Source organism: Peromyscus maniculatus, chromosome 11 (assembly GCF_049852395.1).
Source record: "Peromyscus maniculatus bairdii isolate BWxNUB_F1_BW_parent chromosome 11, HU_Pman_BW_mat_3.1, whole genome shotgun sequence".
NCBI lineage: Eukaryota > Metazoa > Chordata > Mammalia > Rodentia > Cricetidae > Peromyscus > Peromyscus maniculatus.
The window spans coordinates 65,471,546-65,491,122 of record NC_134862.1 but is presented as its reverse complement, the minus strand read 5'-3'; the positions used below and the strand labels follow the sequence as shown (position 1 = coordinate 65,491,122).

Below are 19,577 nucleotides of genomic sequence, written 5' to 3'. Positions count from 1 at the left end.
GACACAGGCAGACATGGTGCTGGAGAAGGAGCCGAGAGCTCTGCATCTGGATCATCAGCAGCAGGAAAAGAATGACACTGGGCCTGGCTTGAGCTTCTGAGACCTCAAAGCCCACCCCAGTGACACTTCCAACAAGGCCACGCCTCCTTATAGTGCCATTCCCTATGGGCTATGAGGGCCATTTTCATTCACATCACCACAACTACATAGTAAAACTCTGTCTTTAATAAACTAACAAAACACTTGGAAGATAAAAATGAATAGGCTATTTAAGTAGAAGATTAAAGTGGATAACTAGGGCTGGAGAGGTGGTTCAGTGGTTAAGAGCACTGACTGCTCTTCCAAAGGACCAGGGTTCAATTCCAAGCACCTACATGGCAGCTCACAACTGCCTGTAACTCCTGTTCTAGGGGATACGACACCCTCAAACAGACATGCATGTGGGCAAAACACCAATGTACATAAAATACAAATAAACAGATTATTAAAGTGGATAAGTATGTTTCAGCTTAGTGTGGACTGATTAAAATGAGATTTATTAAGAATATTGTAAATATAATAAAAATAAGTAATAAAAATAATAAATAAAAAAATGAATATTGTAGACTAAATTGAGTGATAGCCCAGTGTGAATTTTAATACAAGGTCTCTATCTCAGGAAGGCCTTAAACTCACTTTGTAGCCAAGAATGAACTTGAGTTTCTGATCCTCTTGCCTGGACTCCACCTTGTGAATACTGGAATGTCAGGCTTACAAAATCATGTCAGGCTTATGCTGTGCTCAGGTCAAATCCCAGGCCTCCTGAGTGTTAAATAAGCGCCCTACCAACCGACCTGTATCCACAGCTGCTCCCTGCCCCCTCTGACTTCTTGATACAGAAGCTCAAACTGTTAGCCTAGGCTGGTCTCAGACTGGAAGCAAACTTCCTGCTCCAGTTTTCCAAATACTGGGATTACTGCCCTGTACCACCATGTCCAGCCTGCAGCACCTTACTTAGGCTTTTGCTTTCAAACAAAATGCTTGTGATTGACTTAGCTTGAATAAAGTTTTCCTTCTTATTAGATTACCTATCATTTTCAGAATACATGCCATACATTGACTTTTTTTTTTTTTTTTTTTTTTTTTAAGACAGGGTCTCTGTATTTAGCTCTGGCTATCCTGAAACTCTCTACGTAGACAAGGCTGACCTCAGTCACAAAGATCCACCTACCACCTACCTCTGCCTCACATACACATTGCTATTTTGTGGTCTTTTTTTTTCCCCCTCCCTAAAATGTTTTTTTTTTTTACTTGTTTGTTTTGTTGATGTTACTAATCATATATGTAGAAAATATTTCAGATAATGTGTGGTGGAAAGCAATATAGCATAATGAAGTCTGAGGTTGTATGTACCCAGATTTTCCCCAACTTGACAGTAGACAAGTTCTAGGACATCGCACACACTACTTTACAGTAGTTAGAATTTTCTTTGGGCCAACCAAATAAAGACACGGAGACTTATTATTAATTAAGAATGCTCAGCCTTAGCTTAGGCTTGTCCCACTAGCTCTTTTAACTTAATTTAACCTGTTTCTGTTCTTCTATGTTTTGCCTCTGGGCTTTTTAGCTTTCTTTAGTTCTGTATGCCCTACTCTCCTGCTGCTTCTGTGTCTGTCTGTCTGGCCCCTCAAGTCTCCCTGGCATCTCTCTGTCTCTTTCTCCCTAAGCCTAAATTCTTCCTCCTTCTTACTTTGCTTTCCTGGAAGTTCCATCTATACCTCCTCCCTTACTACTGGCCGTTCAGCTTTTTATTAGACCAATCAGGTGCCTTAGGCAGACAAGGTAAAACAGCAACACATCTACGCAATTAAACAAATGCAGCACATCTTTACATGGTCACATAAATGTTCTGCAACACTTCACCCACTTCTTTTAACTAACCCTGCCCAACCCCAGGCTCGGATAGAACACAGGACCCTGCTCCAGCTAAGGAAACATCTATCAATAAGCCTACAGCCCTAGCTCTTCAGTTGAGTTTTTAAAGATTAGGTTTCCTATGTGTAAAATAAGAATTGTAATGCTTGCCTGTTTTCAAGGCTAGGGATAATATATACAAGCCCCCAACAGAGATCTGTCATATGTAGTCATCTAGTAAACAGTGGTCACGTGATTTTTAGTCCCTTTCCCTTCATAGCTTCCAGGAAAAAAGTCAAGGTGAGGTGGGTTTTTTTTTTTTGTTTGTTTTTGTTTTTGTTTTTTGTTTTTAATAACCACTTTCTACATCCTTTATAACAAACATTGAATGAGTCTAGCGGTGGCGTGTTGTAGGAGTTTTGGTACCGGCTGGTTCCACAGTTGTTTGGAAATTGCGAAGTCACTTGTTACTTTTATGAGAGCTGGATGCATAATGTACAAATAGAGGTGGTACTTGCTCAGCACTCAGGAGACTGAGGCAGGAGGATCAATTCCAATTTGAGTCAGTCTGGGCTAGAGAATGAGAACAAAAAAAATCAACCAACCAACGACCAAGATTTTGAAAATCAGTTGGGAAGGCAAACAGGAAAAAGAGATAAGAGCTTTTGAAAAGGAGTTAAGTACAATGAAGGAAAAGAATGAGGAGTGTCTTTCTAAGGCCGACCCGGAAGTCAATGGAGCATTCGACTAGGAACCCGCCCTCCCCCTTCCTTGGGTTGCTTGTCTTGGTCTAGAAGGGTCCGGTTTCTGTTCTGTGCCACAGCCTCTTTCTGTGAGATTGAAAGGTTCTCTGTGCTAAGCCAGGGGCTGAGTCAGAGAAACCAAACAATTCCCAGGCGATTAGGGGCCTTGTGGAGTCAGCACAATCTTCCTTAAAGCCATCTGTGAAGAAATTTTGATTCAGTCATGTGGGGTTTTGAGATGCTAAAAAGCTGTGTCCTGATTGGTTTGCTCTGCGCTGCTTCTCCCAACCTGCTTGGAAGTTTTTCAGCCTTTGGAAGAATTATTCAATTCATCCACAAATGACTCCGCGCTTTTCTCATTGAAGTGCTCAGTCAGTCCAGTGTAGCATCTGCCTGGGAGGCTCTCTAGAAAAGCAGCTTTCTGAGTCGTGGATCTGAGTGCGTTTGTAAATCTGTGTCTAAAATGTCCGCCCATTCCTATCTGGGCGTCTGTCTCATCACCCCTGAGCATGTGTGCTTTTCTTGTGTGGGTTCCTAACCACAGAATCTTGTACCCCATTCTTGGAATCTTTCGGGTGATCTGATTCAGCTGCTTGTTGAAAATAGAAGGTTCACTTCTGTGAGCCCCAAAACACAGTGCATTTGTTTGCTGGATTCTTGTTCGTTTGCTTTTTGTTGTTTTGAAACGGGGTCTTACTCTGTAGCTCCGGGTGGCCTGGAAACATACAGAATGGCCAGCAATCCTCCTGTCTCAGCCTCCCAAGTGCTGGGGTGATTCCCAGGTTATCTAAACACCTTCATTTCTAGTCACCGTCCTTGTCCCCTCAGCCTCTCTCCATCCCTGGAGGTCCATTGGCTGAGTGAAGTTAATGCGTCACAGATGCAGGTTTGAGAGATCAAGTCAGCGGGAAAGCCCCAGCTAACACCATGTCACTTCAGGTTACTGCTCAGACTTATTCGGACTAACTAAAGAACAGTTTCATGTGCTAGGAGAACTTGGAAGGCAGGAGAAGAGCCCTCCATTAGCCGTCTCTTTCTGTCCCCTCTCAGAGGGAATGACAGTCTAAGTAGTCACTGGTGTCGCCTCCATGAGGATTTTTGAACGGAGTTTAAAGAAACTTCATGATCTTCACAAAGGCAGGTTTCTTGAACCCCTCTGGCTGCAGCTTCTGTTGACTTTTAATTCCTCAGAAAGGAAGACATTAAGACATAGGCATTAGGCCGCTAAGTATAACGCTGTATATAAGGGGCTGCATTGAAATGATTGTCTTGGATTCCTGAAATACCCGTGTGCAAATTTTGAGTTGAGAGGGGATAAAAGGCCGGAGTTAATCCTGTTGAAATGCTTTGCGCCCCTTTGGGGTGTCAGAGAAAACCTGAAACCTTCTGTTTTCCACTGGCTGTCACCACTGATGCCTGTGTCCTCTCCTTGTCCCTGTTCTCTCATTGTTCCTTAGAGCTGTCCTTTCTGTGGGACACTCTTTCTCCTCATCCTTAGACAGAAGCAAAGGCTCCACACTCATCTGGCAAGGAGTGGATAAGGAGTGAGAGCTGGGTCATAGCCAGGTGTGGTGGACATGACTTTAATCCCAGCACTTGAGGCAGAGGCTGGTCTTTCCAACCGTGTCTTTCCAACCGTGTCATCCCTGAGAGCATATAAGCATATTCTCACTACCCTTCCTGCAATTACATGCACAGGCATTTTTAGGTTTTAATTTTTTATTTACTTTTATTTATTTATGATTTGAAACAGGGTCTCACTAGACCATCCCAGGCTGTTCCAGAACTCACTATGTAGCTCAGGCTGGTCTCAAACTCATAGCATTCCTTCTGCCTCAATGTATTGTAACCTGAAAAAAATACAGATGTATTCATAATACACAAATATATTAAAAGCTGTAAGTATTTATCTTGAAATATTAAGAACAGCTGGAGGCCCAAAACAATAACAATTGTATATACCTTTTATTTATATATTTTTTTGAGACAGAGGATCCTCCTGCCTCTGCCTCCTGAGTGTTTAGATTACATGTGTGTACCACTTCACGTTTCTACTTATGTATTTGTATATGATTTTATATATATATATATATATATATATATATATGTACACACTTATGTTTTATGAATATGTGTATCAATATTTAGATATACAACTAGGTACACATACATATTCATATATATATTTTTTTCTGAGACAGGGTTTCTTTGTGTATCCTTGGCTGTCCTGGAACTAGTTCTGTAGACCAGGCTGGCCTTGAACTCACAGAGATCCACCTGCCTCTGCCTCCCGAATGTTGGGATCAAAGGTGTGTGCTACCACCACCTTTATTCATGATCTATGTTTAGCTAAATACATAGTTATGGAGGTAGGAATAAATATTATATAAACACAGATATGATATAGAAGGACATGCTTTAAAATGTAAATTGTGGTAGCTGGAGAGATGACTCAGGGGTGAAGAGCACTTGTTGCTCTTGCAGAGAGCTGGGATTTGGTTCCCAGCACCCACATGGTAGTTCACAACCATCCATACATAACTCCAGTTCTGGGGGGGTCTGATGCCCTCTTCTGACCTGCACAGACACTAGGCTTGTGCACGGTGCATATAAACACATGAAGGCAAAACACATAAAACAAGATAAATCTTTTTAAAAAGCTGTTTAGAATATAAGTTGTGGGAACTTGGGAGCAAAGGGATTTCTTTTCTTTTCTTTCTTTCTCTCTCTCTCTTTCCTTTTTTTGACAGGGTTTCTCTGTGTAGCTTGGAGCCTGTCCTGGATCTCACTCTGTAGACCAGGCTGGCTTCAGAATCACAGAGATCCGCCTGCCTCTGCCTCCCAAGTACTGGGATTAAAGGTGTGCACCACCACCGCCTGGCTGCAAAGGGATTTCTTTAGGGGAAAAAAAGACTGGTAATTACATAATATAGACATTGATATTTGTTTCCTAAATAAAAATATTAAAAGTGTTCTCATTTTTATCTGCTGTGGTGTGTGTGCGCACGCGTTTGGAGGCAGAGTCTTAGTCCAGGTGGCCTCCCACTTGCTCTGCCTCTCTGCTCTCCTCTCTGCCAGCATGTACCTTTGGTGTTAGTGTCCTTTGTAGGCGCTCATTTCCCAGGTGCTTTCCTTCGGTATCCTTGGGACTTAGAGAAGGCATATCGCCAGGCATGGTGGCATGTGACTGATCCCAGCACTTTGGAGGTGAAGGCTGGAAGATCAAGGTCCTTTGTCTATATAGCATCTTGAGGTGGGGGGGCGGGGTGGTGGTGGTGGATGGTATACATTCTTAATGGGGTATGTGTTGTTACTGTGTTTTCAGCAGCCATGTCTGAAACTACAAGTCAGCTATTGAAATTATTTCTTCGGCCTTTTGCTCACTTGGGTAGTGTGGCTTTCTACCGAACCAGCTCTGTTTAAGGGATCCCTTTAGAGAAACGTCAATGACCCACCAACACGTGCTGACATTTTCCTTTATTTGTTCTAAAACTTCAGGAACTGAAGCCACTGTTTCTGAAGGAAGTTGGTTGTCACTTTGATGACTTTGTGACCAATCTCATTGAAAAGTCAGCGTCGCTGGACAATGGTGGGTGTGCCCTCACAACCTTCTCCATTCTTGAAGACATGAAAAACAACCACAGAGCCAAGTGAGTGTGTGCACTATTGTCTCTGAATGTAGACATCTACTCCAGCGCAGCCCAGGGTCACACTGTGTTAGCACTTTACATTGTATTCTGGTTTTTTAGTTCCATTCTCATTATTTTGCCTTGGGAAGCCTAGATCCCTATGTGGATCAGCCTGGCCTCAGATTCACAGAGATTTGCTGCCTCTGCCTGCTGAGTGCTGGGAATAAAGATTTTCCCCCCTCTTAATATAGGGTTCCATTCATTTTTATTTATTATCATAGCTTTAAGTTTGTTTTGTTTTTTTGAGACAGGATTTCTCTGTGTAGCCCTGACTGTCCTGGAACTCACTTTGTAGACCAGGCTGGCCTCGAACTCACAGACATCCACCTGCTTCTGCCTCCTGAGAGCTGGGATTAAAGACGTGCCCCACCACTGCCCAGCTAACTTAATTTTTTTTAACATTCATTTATTTTGTATGTGTGTGTATGTGGGGCATGCAGTCCACACTGTCCATGTAGAGGTCAGAGGACAGTTTTGATGGTCAGTTCTCCTCTTCCGCCATGTGCATCCCGGGCTGAACTAAGGTGCTCAGGTTTGGTGATGAGTCCCTTCACCTGCTAAGGCATCACACTGGCCCAGTGTGGGTTTTATAATGTAGACAGAGCCTTAAGCCACGCCCCTCCTTGTGAGGTAGATAGTGTGGCTATCTGCATGTTACAGATTAGTGCAGCCATCCAAGATCTTTCAGAGTCTATACAAGATTTAACCCAGAGTCTGGCTCCAGAGTCCTTACTTTTAACCACACCATTCCATGCCAATTGTACTCTTTTTGGGGTGAGCTCGTAATAAAGTACCCTGCGGTTGGTATGTGTTTAGAGGGGAAAGTATCAATGACTAGTAATGTGCTAATTTGCCATTCTGCCAGCCTCTCGTGGAGACCGATTTTGAGAATCAATAGCCAACAGCAGTGCCCTAAGTAAGATGGTAGGTGGGGCACTAATATGTGGATTTCTGTTTCTCAAAAGCACCTGATATGATCAGGAAGCTGTTGGGAGGTTGCAAGTTCTTTCACACTGGAACATCAGGGTGAAAGATGCTCCAAGCCTGAATTCAGTCATTGGTTTAACCTGGTGGAAGGCGAGAACTGACTCTTGCAGGTTGTCCTTTGATTTCTATACACGTGTGTGCCACCCTCCCCCAAAGAGTAGTTAAGTAAAATGTGAAAAGTAAACACACATCAGGCACTGTGGGGACACGTCAATAGCAGTGTACAGTGTGGCGGAGGACTGCCCATCGCCTCAAGGTCTCTCAGGACGGGTGGTACAGGACTGCTTTCCATGAGGCTAGAAATGGAAACTGCTGCTTTAGTTGGATATCTGACATAGCTCCTTTGTAAACAAGTACTCATGCACCCCCACAGCACTGTCAGGAGTGGTGGGATAACACATAAAACTCTCCCCATATACTGGATTTGAAGGGGAGGGAAGTCAAGGATGTTACCAGTACACTTGCGTCCTCTTGCTCATGGGATTAAGCTTGTTGTCAAACTTCTGCTCCCTATGTTTTGTTGTAATTTCTTCTTTTCCAGAGATCTGAGAGCACCTCCAGAACAAGGGAAGATTTTTATTTCAAGGCGGTCTCTGTTAGAGTGAGTGATTTTTGCTTTTGTTAGTTATTAGTTTGATTTAGGAAGGAAAAACTGTCCTGATTTATAGACTCTCTGGTCTGTCTGTCTGTCTATCCAGTTTGTTCTGAGTTCATATAAATCATGAACTTTGGTGATGTTTTTGTGTTCCTTCTCGCCTCTCTTCTAGTTCTCTTTCTGGCTTCTTTGGAAAAGTTAGACATAAAATCAGGTATCTCTCCTTTGACCAATGTTTTGAAGCTGTGCCATAGAGAATTGTTTATCCAGAGAGGTAGAGCAGAAGTCTGGAGAGAATTTTGGAGTTGCTGCTGTCTTAGGGTTTCTATTGCTGTGATGAGACACCATGACCTCAGCAGCTCTTCTAAAGGAAAACATTTCATTGGGGTGACTCACATTTTCAGAGGTCTGGTCCATTATCATCATGGTGCAGCATGGTGGTGTGTGGGCAGACATGGTGCTGAAGAAGTAGCCAGGTGCCTTACCTTGACTTACAGGCAACAGGAAGTGAACTGAGACACCGGATGTGGCTTGAGCATATATAAGACCTCAGTGCCCACCTCCGCAGTGACACACTTCCTCCAACAAGGCCACACCACTCCATTAAAGCCACCCCTCCTAATAGTCCCTTTGAGGGCCATTTTCTTTCTAACCAGCTCAGTTGCCTTCTTCATGTGTGTGTGTGTTTCCACCTCATTTTTCTGAGATTCTTGATAGTTTCCTCTAAGTTACTTTAAAAAAAAAATCCATGATTATCCACTCTCTTTAAATTGCATGCTATGAATGCATTGTGCTGACTTAACAACAGGTACACTTTGGATGGGAGGTGGCTGTTTGTTTTTTCCTGTTGTTAGTCATTTATAAGTCACCTACTTATTCAGGTATCCATTGGGGTACTGAGGAAATGGATACCTGCAATAGGGGAGAACATTGGGTTGGTGAAAATTAAATCAGGGGCTGTAATGTGCTTTCCTTTAAAAATGAACCTTGTTTTTCAGAACTTACATTATAAGCCAAATTGGCGTGTAGTTCCTAACCTTGATGAGGAGGGCAGAGTGTCCTGTATTCTGTTCGTGTTGTACTTTAAAGCAACTGGGCCGTGTTCTAGTTTCAAGAGAGTGACCTTTTAAAATTTATAATCTGGAGAAAAATGCAGGCTTTTCACAAAGAAGGAAGAGTCGCTATTTAAACATTGAAACCTAAGAATTGTATCACTGAAAAACTAACAGTGAAAGGGGGCTGTTGTTCAGTGGTAGAGTGTTTACCGAGGCATGCGTGAAGTCCTCATTAACGATCAGAGGAGGAAGGGAAAAACAAGGGAGAAGAGAAGAGAGACATGATCAATGAAAATATACTTGAACTTAAAAAAAAAAAGAAAAGAAATGTGACCAAGGAAAAGGCTTAGCTAGGTTTTCATTAGATTTTGAAGATCCTTTATACAGAAGCTTAAGAATAGTTGAGATCCTTCAAAGTCACTTAAAAGGCTGCACGCACTTCCCCAAACCAAGGTAAAGCGCTTGTTTCAGTTGGCTGCAGGAGATGCTGACAGAGAAGAGTCACCCAGAAGGGCACTCTGTTAAAAGGCCAACAGCCAGTCTGAAGGACTGTAAGCCCGCAGATAGCGGAAGGCGCTGGGAATGGTTAAGGGTTAAGTTGGTGGGCGGCCGGCTGCCATTGTCTACGAAGGAACACAGACTTCTGTGAGTTCGTAAAACCAGGCTTTCTGGAGGGGTTGGAATTGAGCCGGATTCCTTCTTTCTGGCGACTCGCCTTTGCTCACACAGTAAACAGTTGTCGGTGGGCTGTCTAGATGCGGGTAGCCATGCTGTTTCCTGTGAGTTGGTACCCTATTTTAGAAAGCAAGTTTCAGAATCCATTATTTTTTACCTTGATTGTATCATTAATTTCTGTATATTTCAGGTTTAATGTTGTGCTTTTTTTGATTTTTAAAGAGATTTCTCAAAGAGTGGATTAAATATCTTGTGAATTGCTTTAAAAAGTGTCTGTTATGTGGTACTTTAAAATGAAATATAGATTATTAACTTAGGATTTTCTTGACCTGCATTTCCAGTGAGCTGTTTGAAGTGGACCACATCCGAACAATTTACCACATGTTCATTGCGCTCCTCATCCTCTTTATCCTCAGCACTCTTGTGGTAGATTACATTGATGAAGGAAGGTAAGACAGGTGGGGGGGGGTCTGGCTAGTTGATGTGTGAAAAGTTGACTGTTCTCATTTGCTTAAAAAAATCCTGAGTGGATGGCGAGTTTCTTCTCTCCTAAAAGTAAAAGAAAAGAATTTCATTACTCATCATCATCACCACCATCATTTTGTTGTTGTTGTTATTTGAGAAAGTAGTCCAGCTCGACCTCAGACTTAACTACACAGCCGAAGGTGACCTTGAACTCCTGACCCTCCTTCCCCATCTCCCAAGTGCTGGGATGACAGGTCTGCACTCAACAGCTGAGCTCTACCCACGACTCTTTTAAAGTGCTCCCTCTCTGTTTTGCAGGGTTGCACAAGGCCATTGTTGTGCAAGTACATGACGTTCATTGAGCTCATTGTCCCCATCCATGCAGCGCTGCCCTCTCCTCTCTGCTCCCTCCTCCTAGTCCCCTCTGTTCCCCAGCTTGCTTCTACTTTCATATCATCTACACACACCATCTTGTGTGTCTATAGAGTCTAGAGAAAACATGTAATATAAATAAATCTCTCTGAGGTTGACATAATTCCCTTAGTAAGATTATGTCCAGTTGCACTTGTTTTCCTGTAAATGGTACAACTTCACTCTTTAGATTGAAAAAAAGTCCATTGTGTATGTAATCCACATTTTCCTTCTGCGTCCTCCATTGGTGAACACTTAGGTTGGCTCAGTAACCTAGCTGCTGTGAACAGTGCTATAGTAAACACACGTGACATGTTGATACCATGACTTTGATATGTTAATGTTGCAGTATTTCTCAAAGTTGAAAGCTCTGTGTGTGTGTGTGTGTGTGTGTGTGTGTGTGTGTGTGTGAGAGAGAGAGAGAGAGAGGGGGGGGGTGATTTTAAGTTCTATAAACTGATCGCATAGCAAAGATTCACTCCTCTTTACTTTTCTCCCCCACAGGCTGGTTCTTGAGTTCAATCTCCTGGCCTACGCTTTTGGCAAACTTCCCATTGTTGTTTGGACGTGGTGGGCCATGTTCCTGTCTACACTTTCAATCCCGTACTTCCTTTTCCAGCGCTGGGCCCATGGCTACAGCAAGAGTTCCCATCCACTGATCTATTCCCTTGTCCATGGCTTCTTCTTCCTAGTCTTTCAGCTTGGCATTCTGGGCTTCATCCCGACATATGTTGTGTTAGCGTACACACTGCCCCCAGCCTCCCGGCTCATTGTTATACTCGAACAGGTAAGGATTCGAGTGTTACTGGGAATGATGCTGTGCGTAGTTAAATAACGGTAATGATCGAACGCTGATGATGCTATTAACGGATGCCAGCGCTGGATGTATGTTCATATGTATCTCGATACGGTTATCTGTGGAATTGAAGGGTTTCGAGTCAGGAGCTCATGTATACCAAGTTAGGTCCTAACTTTCCTGCCACCTGCTCCCAAATCCTGGGATTGCAGGTACACTGCATGCCTGCTTTAGAATTGAAGTGTTTGACTGGGTCATATCATTTTAAACAATTCATTCTACTTCAGGTATCTGGAGCTGAAATAAATCATACTGAACTTTTTTTTTTATATAATTTATTGATTTTTTATGTGCTTTGGTGTTTTACCTACATGCATGTCTGTGTGTGGATGTCAGATCTTGGAGTTACAGACAGTTGTGAGCTGCCATGTGGGTGCTGGAAATTGAACACGGGTCCTCTGGAAGAGCAGTCAGTGCTCTTAACCGCTGAGCCATCTCTCCAGCCCATATTGAAGTATTTTTGAAAAAAGTTTTGAAATGCTTTTTTGTAAAAGTCATTTAGATTGTATGTTTGTAGTTGAAAACCTCCACTTTTGAAGCACTGAACTCACCATGTCCTTATGTTGTTACTCTTATTGAAATGAGAGAGACATTTTAATTTGTTTGTACTACACTCTGGAATTTTCTGGCTTGTGTTGACTAATAGAAAGGACCAGTCAGGAGACGTTCTTTGACTATCTCCTTTGCAGTGCTGGGGGAATGTTGGGCAGGCGCTCCACCACGGAGCTACATTCAGCCCTTGAACAGATTTTTAACTTCTCAATTTTTTTTTTTTTAATAAACTTGTAATACTATTAGGTACAAAATCATTTAAGTGATTACATGTTCTCCACTGGAAGTTTTATTTTCCTTTATAAAGGCTAACTTGAGTTGGTATGTGAAAATTTAAGTTTTGTGTGAATATTACCCAGTGCAGTTCTGGAGTTACTTATAGGAGAGAAGACAAGGAAATTCATTTCCCCTCTCTGTCGGCAGATTCGTTTGGTGATGAAAGCTCACTCGTTTGTCAGAGAGAATGTGCCGAGAGTACTGAATGCAGCCAAGGAGAAATCAAGTATGTAACTCTGTCACCTCAAAGGATGATTGATGGGAGATTTCATCCTTTTGCAAGCTGGGATGACATTGTATTCTGTAGAGAGTATATTTCATTCTAAGTGCATGGGATCCATATTGATTTGGAAGTCATTATTTCTTGACTATTCTGTTTTGTCCTTTTATCTACAATGCAAAAAACGTATCTCTAGACACTTGTAATTTAGCATTCGTGGAATGTTCATAGCCTCACTCCACTGGGCCTGCTTACTTTGCAAATTATAGCTTTCCGCTCTAGAATTTTTATCTTAGTCACAGTCATGGCTTTGAGAGATTGGCAATACTGGGTTATTGCATGAATAACAAGTCATTTTAGTAGACTAGGAAGGAAAACAGGAGCCAAGAGGTCATGCTGTTCTTCCCTGCTCTTCTTCCTTCCTCCAACCCCCAGGGTTTCTCTGTGTAATCCTGGCTGGCCTTGAACTCAGACACCGATTTGCCTCTGCCTCCCAAGTGTGAGCGCTGGGATTCAAGGCGTGCACCACCAACCGCCCAGCCAGCCCTGTTCTTGCTTCCTTTTTTGCCTCTTCTAGTTTGCTGGGAGAAGTCAAAGATCTTGTAATCCAGTAGTTTTCCTTTTTTAGGCACAGTTCCAGTACCCACAGTCAACCAGTACCTGTACTTCCTGTTTGCGCCTACACTCATTTACCGTGACAGCTATCCGAGGTAACCTGGAGAGGGGGAGGAAATCCAAGTCAGGGGGCAGCTTTGGAGGAGGGCAGTTCATACAGGGCTACAGAGAAAACTGAATGCTGTAAGTGGCCATTGTAGCAGGCCAGTTCTAATTAATAATTCTTGATAGAATTATATAATTTTGTTATGTGTTTTGGTAGTGGGGGGGGGGTTGGAGACCAAATTCAAGGCTTCACAGCATGCTAAGTACACGCTGTCCTGTTAAGGTATTCCTCTGCCCATAAACAATGGTCTGTGTAGAAAAACATTGTTAGATATTTACATTGTAGATAAAAGGACAAAACAGAAAGAGTTCGTTGCTTGTTTTAGAGAACCTGCTTTTCTTCTTTTCAGGACTCCTACTGTAAGATGGGGTTACGTTGCTAAGCAGTTTTTACAGGTAACTTTTTTTAAAACTGCCTAACATGTTATTGATTGGTACATTTTATTTGATTTATTTGTTAACAAATGGGCTTCTTTTTTATTTTATGTTCATTGGTGTTTTCCCTGCATGCATGTCTGTGTGAGGGTGTCAGAAGCCCTGGAATTGGAGTTATAGACAGGTGTGAGCTGCCATGTGGGTGCTGGGAATTGAACCTGGGACCTCTAGAAGAGCAGCCAGTGCTCTTAACTGCTGAGCTATCTCTCCATGGCTGTCCTGGAACTCACTATATAGACCAGGCTGGCCTCAAATTTACAGCTATCCACCTGCCTCCCAAGTGCGGGATTAAAGGCATGTACCATTATGGCTGACCCTTTTTTAAAAAATCTACTTAAAATGTTGAGCCAGTGGTGGCTCAGAGGCAGGAGGATCACCGAATTCTAGAATCAACCAGGACTTGACTATAGTGAGACCCTGTCTCCAAATACTAAAGTTGGTAAAGTATGTCAGTGAGCAGCAGCTCAAGAATGCTTTCTGTCGGGACTTCAGCCATTAAAGCTGCCCCCATACAGTCCGTGTGCTTTGCCAGGTCAGACGCCATTTTCTTCACTAGAGGAGAGTGTTTAAATGAAAGCTATTCTGTTTGGTTAGTTCAGTAAGAACCTAGATAGATTTCCTTCTCCCTTTTTCTGGGGGTGGTGGTGGTGGTGGTGTATGTGTGGGGGTTTTCTTTGAACCCCCTATTTATTCCTCACTCATTTTGAGAATCATAAATCCCAGAGATTCCCATTTTAAATTCTGTTTAAGTTAAATACTCAGCTGTAAAACGAGTTCTCTCTATTCTGGGCTTCATCAACAGGTTTTTCAATAATCTTCTAAAAATGCCATTTGGGCCAAGTGTGGTGACAGGTGTCTATAAACCCAGTACTCAGGATGCTGAGGGAAGAGGATTGTTGAGTTTGAAGCCAGCCTGAGCTACACAGCAAGACGTGACCTAAAAAAAAAAAGAAAGAAAGAAAATCATTTAGTAAATGATAAGGAAAAACCGTGGTAGAAATGAGGCTTGAGTAATCTCTCTGAAGGAGTGGGCCAGAGTCCTGTGTACTGGAGTTAAAGAAATATGTGTAAACATTAGTGGTATGTGGATTTCTTTTGGAGGAAGACATGGCCTCCCTCTTCCTTTATGAAGCTGGCATTGTTTTCTTTACCGTGTTCCAGGTTTTTGGCTGCCTGTTTTATGTATACTACATCTTTGAGAGACTCTGCGCTCCATTGTTCCGGAATATCAAACAGGAGCCCTTCAGCGCTCGTGTTCTGGTCCTCTGTGTATTTAACTCCATTTTGCCAGGTAAGCTGGAGGCTCACTAATTTGCCCATCCGTATATACGGTCAGGAAGAAAGCGGGAAGCTGCTCTCTGTAGGCACCGTTAGTTCCCTGCTTTTTCCTGAGAACTGAGCTGTACACATACCCACCCACCACCTCTTCATCTGCTCCAGAAGTGAAATGTCCGTCTAGTTTCACTTCTCACTCAAGTTTGGACCGTCTGCATTTAGTGTATCTTCCTTTTCCTATTTGGTCCTCTATGATCTGTAATCTCACCAGGCCATCAAATACCCATAGGTAAAGTTGCCAGTAACCTCCTGATGCTAACCCGGACAGATGGTTTAGCTGTTTCCAGAGTGTTTCTAGGAGACACAGGATGCTCTGGCCACATTGTAAAGTCTCAGTTCACCACTATTTCCTCTGCTTTTACCATCACCTTGTCTCTGGTTTCATTCACTCCATGTACTTTTTTCTGATCACACACGAGTTCCTACTGTGTGCCAGTGCTGAGGACTCCGCTGCAGGTGATGCAGACACAGTCTGTGCTTCAGGGAGCTTGACCTCAGAGCTTCCTTGACTTGACCTTCTGGCCTCTACTGCTGCTGTCGTCATCATCTCCCTTTCTTGTCTTTTAGATGTTCTTGCAGCATGAATAGCCACACACACACACACACACACACACACACACACACACACACACACACACATATGCGCGCGCGCATATAACTTAACTCACTTGACTGCAAACTCCTTGAGATTAAGGATCGATCATAGTTTAAGATTATTTATTTTTGTTTTATTAGTATTTATTAGTATTAGTGTTTGCCTGAATGTAGGTGTACCGTGTGCTTGCAGTAGTCTTAGAGGCCAGAAGAGGGTGTCAGATGCCCTGGAACTGGAGTCACACACAGTCGTGGGCTACCATGTGGGTGCTGGGTCCTCTGGAAGCGCAGGCCGTGGTCTTAACCACTGAGATCTCTCCAGCCCCATTCTTTAAGGCCTCTTTTAGTTTACCCTGTGAGTCCAGCAAACACCGAGGGGATCTTTATGAACGAGTGAATAAAATAGGTGGCATGCAATGAGTGTTTTACAGTGTAGTGTGGAAGTAGTCTATTAATAGAACAGCCTTGCAGGCTTTTTTTCTCAAGTTAGAGGTGACATTTAGCATTGGGCGCTGGAATATATACTGGAGAATTTTAAAAAAATACCGTCTGGAGAAAAGTGGTGGGAAGATTTTTGGACAGAGGGACAGACAGAAAGGCCTGGTATCTTGCAATGGCAGAAGCCCCGTTGTAGATGGTGTTTGCAGCACCCAGGGAGAGTTAAAGGGTCTCGGGCACCAAGTTCAGCTGTATGTCCAGGCATTTCTTTAAAACAGGCTGGAATCATCTATTTTCTGTTAAAATTACGTAGAAACACCTTATTTTTTAAGTAAACAACAACAAACCCTAGCTTTCCAAGGTGTACTGTATCGCCTCTGGAGTGGGTGAGCAGGAATACCAGCAGGCTTTGCGGCAGCATCCCAGCTAAACATACGTTGGTGTGTTGCTCATGATGGCTGGCCCTGTGGGCTGCTGGGAAAGACTTCAGGTTGTCACTCTGGTTTTCAGGTGTGCTGGTGCTGTTCCTTTCGTTTTTCGCCTTTTTGCACTGCTGGCTGAACGCCTTTGCTGAGATGTTGCGCTTTGGTGACAGGATGTTTTATAAGGTATCGTATACTTGATCTCACGTCTTTTCAAAAACATTATGTTTTCTTTCTAATAATAATAATAATAATAATAAATAATATATGTGTATATATGTGTATGTGTGATTTTATACCTTGCCTCTTCTCTCAGGACTGGTGGAACTCGACGTCATACTCCAACTACTACAGGACCTGGAATGTGGTCGTCCATGACTGGCTTTACTACTATGCGTACAAGGACCTCCTCTGGGTAAACAGCAAGACCTAGCTAATGTCATGTGAGAAATGGGGGTTCGGAGAGGCCTGAAGAGATGCCTCAGGGCCTATGAGTGCTTGGCGCTCTTGCAGGGAACCTGGGTTCGGTTCTCAGAACCCACATGGGTCAGCTTACAACCACATACAACTGCAGTTCCAGGGGCCTGGATACCCTCCTCTGGCCTCGCATGTGGTACCTGCATGCATGAGGTCCACGTGTATACACATAAAAATACAATAAGTTAATCTTTACGAAAAAGTCCAGCATGGTACCACACATCTACCAGCACTTGGGAGGCAGAGGCAGGTAGACCTCTGAGTTCAAGGCCAGGCTGGTCTACATCCAGACCTACACAGTAAGGCCCTGTCTCAAAACAAAAGCCGAAAAGCTAGCCAAGCAAACATGAAAGAAATGGGGATTTGTTTTATAGTGTTGCACAGCTGCAAACAGTTGTGTTTAGTTGCCTGTGAAGAAGGTGTTATAGTTTCTTGTCCATTTTCTTAGATGTTTACATCTAATGCTTTGAGTGTTCCTGAGCATGGAAACCATTATGTCCATTACTAGGACAATACCATGCCTTTCTCTGGACCTGGTTACAAAGTTAACAATTCTTAGAGGTCTGTGTAGGAGCTGAAGTGATCCACCTACCAAGGACCTTTAGGAATCTCATTGCCCACACATAATCTCCCGCTAGCCTCTCTCCCTCTCAACCATCCCCACCCCCACCCTTTTCTCCCTTTGTAGACCAGGCAGGCCTGGAATTTGCACATATCCCCTTGCCTCTGTCCCCACTTTCATCTGGATTTGTTTCTTTGTTAAAAGTAGAGAGCTACTTTGTTTGGATTTACATCTCTTCAACCAGAGACTTGGCTGTGTGAGCCATGCTTTGGAAAGGAAGGTATTTAGAGGAACTATTACAGCCTGTACTCCTGGCTAAAGCTGGAGTTAAGAGTGTCCCCGCCTCAGTGGCTTTCGGCATCCCAAGGAAACAGGCATGTGTCAGACTGTGAGTTCTCTCACTCCCATTGAAGCCCCAGGTCGGGCTGAGACAAGTCTCTTGGTTTTTAATCTTAGTTCTGGAAAGGATGCCTGCCCTGAGTTCTGAGGATTGAAATTTGAGCCTGCGGTGGTCAAGTGAGCACTTGGAAGCTGGAGGCCAAAAGATCAGGAGTTCAAGGCTAGCCTGTGGTACATGAAACCTGGCTCAATAATGTTTCTAGAACTTTTCAGAATAGCACCCCAACCTGGGAACCAAGCCCTCAGCCCATGAGCCTGCAGGCAGGACTCTTCAAGTCCAGACTAGAGCATTGAGCATGTTTTTGTAATTATTTTAATAGATTTGGATTAACCTACGGAATAGGCTAGGAAAGTCAAATATGACAGAGCGGCTGCCTTTAATGCGTAGTCATCATGTCTCCTTGTTCATGCTTACATTTTTTTTAAGTTACTAACTCTTGGGTGTTTTCTTCGTCCCTCAGTTTTTCTCGAAGAGGTTCAAATCTGCTGCCATGCTGGGTGTCTTCGCCATGTCGGCCGTGGTGCACGAATACGCCCTGGCTGTCTGCTTGAGCTATTTCTACCCGGTGCTCTTCGTGCTCTTCATGTTCTTCGGAAGTGAGTGCCTTGGCCTGCCGCGGGTGCTGGCTGTCACACCAAAGGGGAGAGCGGAACCGGAAGGGAACTCTGAGGTCTCTTAGAAAAGCTAGCCGTTAGCGGGTGGTCAGAACACTGACTTTGAGTGATTGCATGCAGTTGTGTCTACAGGTGTTTACACACTGGAGGGAGGCTGTGAACTAGGTAGCCTCGTGGGGACCAGTCACCAACACTGTCACAGTCACAAACACTGTCACTGTGCAACTCCTGAAAGTGGGTTCATGTTTGAGTGTGTGGAGAGGAACCCCTAAGAGTCACTCGATGAAATGTGTTTCCACTTGTTCTGAATCCTCTTGGTTTCCTGCTAATTAGGACTGGTAAATTTCAGTAGTGAAGCCTCATTTACTTGTAGAGTAAGTGGGCAGGACGAAAGATGCTTATGAATGGCCGATGCTCACTGCTGGGACTCAGCCATGGCCTGTATCTGAGCCCTCATCCCTGGTGAACCATGTTTTGATAACTGTATTTTTGTTCTCTTTCTAACTTTAGTGGCTTTTAACTTCATTGTCAACGACAGCCGGAAAAGGCCAATCTGGAACATCATGGTATGGGCTTCTCTTTTCCTCGGCCAGGGAGTCATCCTGTGCTTTTATTCTCAAGAATGGTATGCCCGCCAGCACTGTCCTCTGAAGAATGTGAGTTGCCAGTCCAGCTTGGGTGTCACCCCTGATGTAAGGGGGGGGGTGGTATTAGTCACCCCTGATGTAAGGGGGGGGTGGTATTAGTTACCCCTGATGTAAGGGGGGGTGGTATTAGTCGCCCCGATGTAAGGGGTGGTATTATGGAGGTGGTATAGAAGTAGAGAGTGTGAGGCTGAGTTGGAAGGAGAGGTAGGACATGAACACCAGTTCACTTCCCTGAGTTGCTCACTCCTCACCTTTCTTCATTTAGCTCTTCTGGTTCTTCATTTTCTTTTTTCTTTCTTTCTTTTTTTCAATACAGGGTTTCTCTGTGTAGTTTTGGTGCCTTTCCTGGATCTCGCTCTGTAGACCAGGCTGGCCTTGAACTCACAGAGATCCACCTGGCTCTGCCTCCCAAGTGCTGGGATTAAAGGCGTGCGCCACCACCGCCCGGCCCATTTTCCTTTTTCTTTACCTCCTGTGACTTTGTATCTCCAGGGTTTTCCCAGTGGCACATACATC

The 19,577-nt window shown here is 43.7% G+C and overlaps 1 protein-coding gene across 1 annotated transcript in view; it reads left to right on the top strand.

Moving 5' to 3' along the window:
• Nucleotides 1-19,577, top strand: part of Soat1 (sterol O-acyltransferase 1) — a 46,874-nt gene that overhangs the window by 23,343 nt on the left and 3,954 nt on the right. Inside the window, exons 4-15 of the mRNA XM_076547725.1 lie at nt 6,135-6,286; nt 7,854-7,913; nt 9,979-10,086; nt 11,018-11,300; nt 12,345-12,423; nt 13,046-13,127; nt 13,488-13,533; nt 14,734-14,863; nt 16,450-16,547; nt 16,678-16,776; nt 18,261-18,396; nt 18,925-19,070. Coding sequence (XP_076403840.1) covers nt 6,135-6,286; nt 7,854-7,913; nt 9,979-10,086; nt 11,018-11,300; nt 12,345-12,423; nt 13,046-13,127; nt 13,488-13,533; nt 14,734-14,863; nt 16,450-16,547; nt 16,678-16,776; nt 18,261-18,396; nt 18,925-19,070 — 1,419 coding nt within the window. The remainder of the gene's footprint in view (nt 1-6,134; nt 6,287-7,853; nt 7,914-9,978; nt 10,087-11,017; nt 11,301-12,344; nt 12,424-13,045; nt 13,128-13,487; nt 13,534-14,733; nt 14,864-16,449; nt 16,548-16,677; nt 16,777-18,260; nt 18,397-18,924; nt 19,071-19,577) is intronic.